A 7787-nucleotide genomic window follows, 5' to 3' on the forward strand; every position below is an offset into this window, starting at 1 on the left:
AAATGCTGACGCGTGGATGCCTATTGGTCCCGGTTGGTCCCACCAACCGGGACCAAAGGGTCTCCTGCCTGGGCTCCGCGCACAGGCCACGTGGAGGCCCATCAGTCCTGGTTCTGGATTGAACCGGGACTAAAGGGGCAGTGCATTAGTACCGACCCTTTAGTCCCGGTTCAGGAACCGGGACAAAAGGCCCTTAAAAACCGGGACAACAGGCCCTTTTTCTACCAATGTCTAGTGCAAGTGGGAGACTGGAGGAAATATGCCCTGGAGGCAATAATGAAGTTGTTATTTATATTTCCTTATATCATGATAAGTGTTTATTATTCATGCTAGAATTGTATTAACCGGAAACTTAGTACATGTGTGAATACATAGACAAACAGAGTGTCACTAGTATGCCTCTACTTGACTAGCTCATTAATCAAAGATGGTTAAGTTTCCTAACCATAGACATGAGTAGTCATTTGATGAACAGGATCACATCATTCCACATCATTAGAGAATGATGTGATTGACTTGACCCATCCGTTAGCTTAGCACTATGATCGTTTGGTTTATTGCTATTGCTTTCTTCATAACTTATACATGTTCCTATGACTATGAGATTATGCAACTCTCGAATACCGGAGGAACACTTTGTGTGCTACCAAAAGTCACGACGTAACTGGGTGATTATAAAGGTGCTCTACAAGTGTCTCCGATGGTGTTTGTTGAGTTGGCATAGATCGAGATTAGGATTTGTCACTCCGATTGTCGGAGAGGTATCTCTGGGCCCTCTCGGTAATGCACAACAATATAAGCCTCGCAAGAAATGTAGCTAATGAGTTAGTTACGAGATGTAGCATTACGGAACGAGTAAAGAGACTTGCCGGTAACGAGATTGAACTAGGTATTGAGATACCGACGATCGAATCTTGGGCAAATAACATACCGATGACAAAGGGAACAACATATATCATTATGCGGTTTGACCGATAAAGATCTTCATAGAATATGTGGGAGCCAATATGAACATCGAGGTTCCGCTATTGGTTATTGACCGGAGACATGTCTCGGTCATGTCTACATAGTTCTCAAACCCGTAGGGTCCGCACGCTTAACGTTCGGTGACGATCGCTATTATGAGTTTATATGTTTTGATGAACTGAAGGTTGTTCGGAGTCCCGGATGTGATCACGGGCATGACAAGGAGTCTCGAAATGGTCGAGACATAAAGATCGATATATTGGATGACTATGTTTGGACATCGGAATGGTTCCGAGTGAGTTCGGACATTAACCGGAGTAGGGGGGTTACCGTAACACCCCGGGGAGTATATGGGCCCTAATGGGCTTTAGGAAAGAGAGGGAGGGGCTGCCTAGGGCAGGCCGCGTGCCCCCCAAGGCCTAGTCCGAATTGGACTAGGGGGAGGGGCGGCGCCCCCTCCTTCCTTCTCTTCTCTCTTCCCTTTCCTACTCTCCTACTCCTACTACATGGAAAAGGGGGAATCCTACTCCCGGTGGGAGTAGGACTCCCCAGGGCGCGCCATAGTAGAGGGCTGGTCCTCCCCCTCCTCCACTCCTTTATATACGGGGAGGGGGCACCCCATAGACACACAAGTTGATCATTGATCTCTTAGCCGTGTGCGGTGCCCTCCTCTATCATAATCCACCTCGGTCATCTCGTAGCGGTGCTTAGGCGAAGTCCTGTTCCGGTAGCATCATCATCACCGTTATCACGCCGTCGTGCTGAGGAAACTCTTCCTCGACACTGCTGGATCGTGAGTTCATAGGACGTCACCGAGCCGAACGTGTGTAGATCGCGGAGGTGCCGTAGTTTCGGTACTAGGATCGGTCGATCATGAAGATGTACGACTACATCAACCGCGTTGTCATAACGCTTCCGCTTATGGTCTACGAGGGTACGTGGACAACACTCTCCCCTCTCGTTGCTATGCATCACCATGATCTTGCGTGTGCGTAGGATGTTTTTTGAAATTACTGCGTTCCCAACAAGTAATGCTGCTATGGTAGCATTTTTTTTGCCTGGTCTAGAATCGTTCTAAGTGGAGGACCCGAAGTAGCACCCTAAACTGGATTAGAGTGCTACTTCGGGCCCTTGACTGGTGAAAAGCCCAAATCCCTGGACGCTCTAAACGGCTGTGTGTCTTCGGCAACACCTTAATCATCCCTTGTTGTTGGCATATTGGTGGGGTGATCCTACGCTGCCGGTATATTGGTGGGGTGATCCACATCTATTGCTTGGAGGATATCTTGAAGTATGTCCTCAGTATCAGTAAGGTACACCAGGGGGTCAAGGCCTGCAAAGGTCAGATTGTCGTCATGAAGAGATGGTGAGGGCATGCATCAACCTAAGCTCATTCTTCGTCCACGCCAGCGTCCATCCAATGTGTCATCCATATGTTGTAGACCGAGTAGTGAAATTTGTACGCTGTAGACCAGTAACGAGTGATTGTGGAGGCCCACCACTACTATTTTATTTTTGCAATGACTTTTTATTAACCTTAGTGTTTTATTATTGGGGTAACTAGTTTTATGTCCATGGTTGGGTCACACTCGGCAGGTTTACCCCTAGTTTTCGAAAATACTCGTTCCTGCCCAAATCACTTTTGCTCGTCTTATACTTTTGCCTTTTTGCCATTTGACCGTCACTTTGAAAACTTCATAACAAATTCATACTAACTCAGAAAAATGCAAATAAGATATCAAAATGTTCAGTAAAAGTCACCTATATATGCATGTCATTTGCATTCATGACAAAAGTGTTGGAATGTCCCCATCTTAGTTTGAGCTGATATGATCTTAGCATGAACAGTATAATCTGAAAAAATTGAAAAAAATTGAAAAAAAATCTATTTTTTGGTGGCAAACGTTTACCAATGTTTTGAGCGCTTGCCATGTTTTATAAGGGAATGACATTCGTGGAAGGTCATGATAAAAAACAAAACAAAATTGATGCTACAAAACAAAAGCATTTGGGAGTGCTATATTTTTTTGCCACGACTTCAACAAATGTCATTCCCTGATGACACTTTGCCACAAAAAATAGATTTTTTGAATTTTGTTTCAATTTTTTCAGATTTTACTTTTCATGTTGAGATTATATGAGCTCAAACTGAGATGGGGACTTTTCAACAGTTTTTTCATGAATGCAAATGACATGCATATATAAGTGATGTTTTTCTAAACATTTTGATCTCTTATTTGCATTTTTCTGAGTTAGTATGATTTTTTATGAAGTTTTCAAAGTGATAGTCAAATAGTCAAAGGGCAAAAGCATAAGACGAGCAAAATGGTTTGAGTGGGAATGAGCATTTTTGGAAACTACGGGTAAACTTGCCGAGTGTGACCCAACTAGGGACATAAAACCAATTATCCCTTTATTATTTTAGGGATATATTTAGGGTCCCATTTTTTGTGAGGTTGAAGTTAATTCATTAGAAGCTTCATGTAAAACTTCTCCACTTTTTGGGTTGATTTTCCCTCTCAGCTTCCTCCTCACCGGTGGTCATTTCCTCCCCACTTGTTGGTTCTTCCTCATGGTGGGTCTTGTCAAAGTTGGTTTCCTCACACTCGATGCCATCATCAGTGTTGTCATATTGATGGCGCCGGCTAGCTTCATCTTGGGTCATATGGGTCGATGGTCCGACCGTGTTATCCATTTGTTGCCTTTGCTAAATTGTTTGGAAAAACATTAAAAAACGATAGAATTACAATAAAGAGTTACAAAATAACATGAAAAGCAAAAGTTAACGAAAAAATTGGCTTGACCTTTGCTAAAAATTGAACATATTGAGTGCTAGAAATTTGACGAAACAGAAATTAATCAATGTTTCGCCAAAATATTGTCACTCATTTTCAATCTCTGAAATTTTTCAAAAGATGCACATATGCAAAGCTCGATGGCTGGAATATCACAATACACGCAGGGGCAACGAAAAGACTCCAACACATATATCTAAACAAAATAAGCAGGCATTGCTACCGGCACTTGCATACCTAGCCGAACTCTGTTTCCTTTATTTATATTACCCCCAATGTTATGTCCTTGTGAAGCTATAGCTACAATAGATGTTGTCTCAGATGTTGAAATTTAGCTCTCAACTTTAGTATATGCTGAGCATGTCGTACTTAAACAGGCAACAGAATAAGTACTTAATTTGGTCTGTGTGCTAGTCCTAACAAGCTGCGTGATAATATGTTCGTGTATTTTCGACCAAGTTAATACACGTTCGGTTGGCAGTGGGCGGAGCACTAGAGTGGCACGTCGGGGGCGCGGTCGCGCTGGGCTCAACCCTAGTGAGGAGAGTACGTTGGCATTTAATGCACTTATAGCTATAAATCAAATTTGAACTACATGTACATTTAAAAATGCCTCAAAATTTATGAAAACATGACATTTAAATAGTTTAGTATATGTTTAGGTCATATATGCAAGTAACAACTGCATTATCATTAATTTGATATGCGACACGTGTGCCTCGAGGCCGTCTTCAATTTCTAAACAACCTACATCATGCCCTTTTGCAAATATTTTTGAAATTTTAACCACACACTCTACATGTGATATAATGAGACCACACAAAGTTTCATATGTTTCAAACAAAATTATTCTTTTTAAACTAAAAATCATTTTACTTATTTCAAATTAAGTTCGGGTGTTTGAATTTTCAGATATACATATTTGAAAGTACCAAAATTTTCTTTTATAAGACCTAAATTTATGATAAGTATATTATTTATGATCTTTCTTCCCATTTTGGAAATCTTTACATGTACTTGCATTTCAAAAATTTATCTACACGTGGAGAAACATTTTTTGTTCGTGCACAAAAAAAGTGAGATTATATATTTATCTCATGATACTTATATATATTAGTACTTCATCTATATATAGCCATATATGGAGAAATGACATTAATTCCCAAATGCATGCAACTATGCAAGTCCCAGCTGTGGGAAAATGAGGAGCTAACCCTAGGGCGATTCCAGTAGTGGCTAAATAAGTGTGTCAACCCTTGACTCTGACAGTTCACCGCACCAATTTGTCTCACGTCTCCTCTCAGCACCTGCTCACTGGAGTAATTGACTCGGCTAGCTCTTGCTACCTTAGCTAGCCCGGCCAGCTCGGTCTATATAACTCACTCAACCTTAGGCTTGGAACATATCCCTAGCACCAACGTACGCACACTAGCACTTGCAGCAGCTAGCTCTAGCACGCAGTTAACTAGACACAAAGATCGAGATCCAAGAGCAGTAGTTAAGAAGGAGGAAGATGCCGCAGACGCCATCGACCCGTTGGTGCCCGACGCCTGAGCAGCTGATGATCCTGGAGGAGATGTACCGGAGCGGCGTGCGCACACCTAACGCGGCGGAGATCCAGCAGATCACGGCGCACCTCGCCTACTACGGCCGCATCGAGGGAAAGAACGTCTTCTACTGGTTCCAGAACCACAAGGCCCGCGAGCGCCAGCGTCTCCGTCGCCGCCTCTGCGCCCGCCACCAGCAACCCTCCTCGCCGGCGGCTCCTCCTCCTCCTCCTCCTCATACTGGTGCTGCCGGTGGCGGAGGCAATGCTGCTGGTGCTGGTGCGGGCGTGAACGCGATTCACCCCGCGGTGATGCAGCTGCACCATCACCACCACACATACGCAACCAGCTGCTTCATGGCGCCTCAGGTCTTTAAATTTTCTATTGCTAACTTATGAGTAATTTCTATACGCGCGCATACCTATATTTATTCCTCTACCTCTTTTCTGAAGAAACAAAAACAATATAGCCATAACAATTAACTCATGGAATATACATATGTGGGGCTACTTGCAGCAGGAAACAGCAGCAGGAGGAGCTCTTCCAGTTTCGGGGTTGGAGTTTGCAGGCAAGACAAGCCAGCAGCAGGAATGGATGACACAGCAGCAGATGGTGATGGAGAACAGCAACATTAACAACAGTGTAGCAGCAGCTGGAGGCAGCTCCGCAGCGGCCGGCGGTGGTATGAATAATATGACCCCGCCGCCATGGCCATGCTGCCGGCCGCTCAGAACCCTAGAGCTCTTCCCTACAAAGAGCACCGGTGGCGGCCTCAGGGACGAGTGCAGCAGCTCCAAGTCCTCCTCTTGCTCCACCTCCACAAACTAGCTAGCTTGATATGATCTCTAGCTACTTCACTATATATTATCTCTAGCTAAAGTTACCTGTGGGTTTTCCTGGTGATGTGTGTGTGTTTTTAGTTTTATTTTAATTAGTTTTTTTATGGACCTGCTCCCTTCTAATACGGTGAGCAGTGTGTTGCTTGTGTTTGACTTGACGCATTGATGCTAAGTACTTTGTTTCCTAAGTTGTGCCGTTGAGTTTGTAAGCCCAGTGTGTTGCTAGTTTTTGTAACATGTATTCTCAAGTCCACTACTTGTTAGGTTGCTTTTGGCATTGTAGTGAAATAATATAATTATTAATCTCATTTCACTAAGCCGTATGTACACATTGTCATATTTGCATCCTGCTTGTTTTCACAATCAGTTCCAAACACAATACTGGAATCGTGGAAGATGCCTAGTTCCTTGTGTTTGCCTCGTGTTTTTTTCGGAAACTTGAAATGGCAGCTGGTTACTGAGAACCGACTGAGATCTCTCCCAATGCATTGGTGCTAAAGTGGGGTGCTAAGTGTATTAAAATGCTTAGCAACTAATGTCCTCAATGCATCGGTGCTTAGATTTTGTAACTAAGCCTCCTTTATTTAATTGTTTAATAATAAAACTCCTTCATGTATTGGCTGGTAGTCTTTTTGCCTAGGTCCACCTGCTTAGCATTGGTTCTTACTAGCAAACATGCCCGTGCATTGCAACGGAAGAAAAATAATATCATACGGACCTAGCGCAAGAAGCATAGTTCGATAACCCCTTCCGGTAGGAGCATGTCGTGCATTTGAACATAGTGTCCCACATATAGCATTGTTGATCGTCCTTCCCATCCCACCAATAGTGGTCGTGGTGTATGCCTAATAGGAACACCTTGAACATATGGTTAATCTTAAGACAGTGAGTTCGTCCATCGCAGGACTTACTATCATTCAACTGCGCTAGTGAAAGAAGTGTTTAACAAAACATCAAAAATTAATCTCATTGAGATAGACGTGAGTGCCGTCATCCGTGAGCTACTCCCTCCAAACAGTGAAAGGAGAGGAAGAAAAAAGATAGAGGTTTGTTTCATCCTATTACTCATTGGCTAGCCCACATAATCTTTTTGACTACAAATAAATCCATTCTCAGCGATAGTACGAAATAACTTCACATGATCTTTATGACTACAAAAAAATGCCTTGATATTGTGGCTAGCGTGTATGCTAGATTTTCAATGCAGATGTTATTCCATTTTCTAAAAAGTAATAATCAACACCTTGTGGTCTAGGAAATTAAGTGTTATGGCATGCCTACTTGGCGGAATGTATTGTGGGTATTTGCCATAATCTTTTAAGAAACTCAAGCTCGTCCAATCCTTGAAATGTGAACATCCTTCATTCCTAAACAAGCCACACAATTCCTTTAAATTGTTGATCCCTCAATTAGCCCCACCAACACGTCCAATCCTGGCCATTTAATGTCCTTGAAATCCACACTTCCTTCTTATTGATCCTTCCTTTAATATACGGCCACCAAGACAGCTAACATAATTCCTATTAATTGTCGAAATGCATCCTTCTTTTAGTGTCTTGAAGGCAAGCCGCAATTACGTTTCGCCTGTTCTCTTCTTGCTGAAATTTCATTTAAATTACGAAGTATATAAATTCATAGAA

The 7787-nt window shown here is 42.8% G+C and overlaps 1 protein-coding gene across 3 annotated transcripts; it reads left to right on the top strand.

Annotated features, from left to right (window-relative positions):
- Window positions 1-5179: 5179 nt before the first annotated feature.
- Window positions 5180-6348, top strand: LOC119297217 (WUSCHEL-related homeobox 3-like). 3 transcript variants are annotated; one of them, XM_037575091.1, is made up of 2 exons: window positions 5180-5676; window positions 5813-6348. In XM_037575091.1, exons 1-2 carry the CDS (start codon window positions 5275-5277, stop codon window positions 6134-6136), a joined length of 726 nt encoding a protein of 241 aa, XP_037430988.1. In that variant the 5' UTR covers window positions 5180-5274; the 3' UTR covers window positions 6137-6348. The 3 variants fall into 3 exon arrangements, with proteins under 3 accessions (XP_037430988.1, XP_037430989.1, XP_037430990.1); XM_037575092.1 differs by having other exon boundaries at window positions 5825-6348; XM_037575093.1 differs by having other exon boundaries at window positions 5828-6348.
- The last annotated feature ends 1439 nt before the right edge of the window (window positions 6349-7787 follow it).

This window comes from Triticum dicoccoides, chromosome 5A, assembly GCF_002162155.2.
Source record: "Triticum dicoccoides isolate Atlit2015 ecotype Zavitan chromosome 5A, WEW_v2.0, whole genome shotgun sequence".
NCBI lineage: Eukaryota > Viridiplantae > Streptophyta > Magnoliopsida > Poales > Poaceae > Triticum > Triticum dicoccoides.

Bases quoted from the DNA above. Each gene is read 5' to 3' on its own strand.
- LOC119297217 (XM_037575091.1), top strand. From the start codon at position 5,275: ATGCCGCAGACGCCATCGACCCGTTGGTGCCCGACGCCTGAGCAGCTG. The intron at 5,677-5,812 runs GTCTTTAAATTT...ATACATATGTGG, and splicing joins GCTGCTTCATGGCGCCTCAG to GGCTACTTGCAGCAGGAAAC.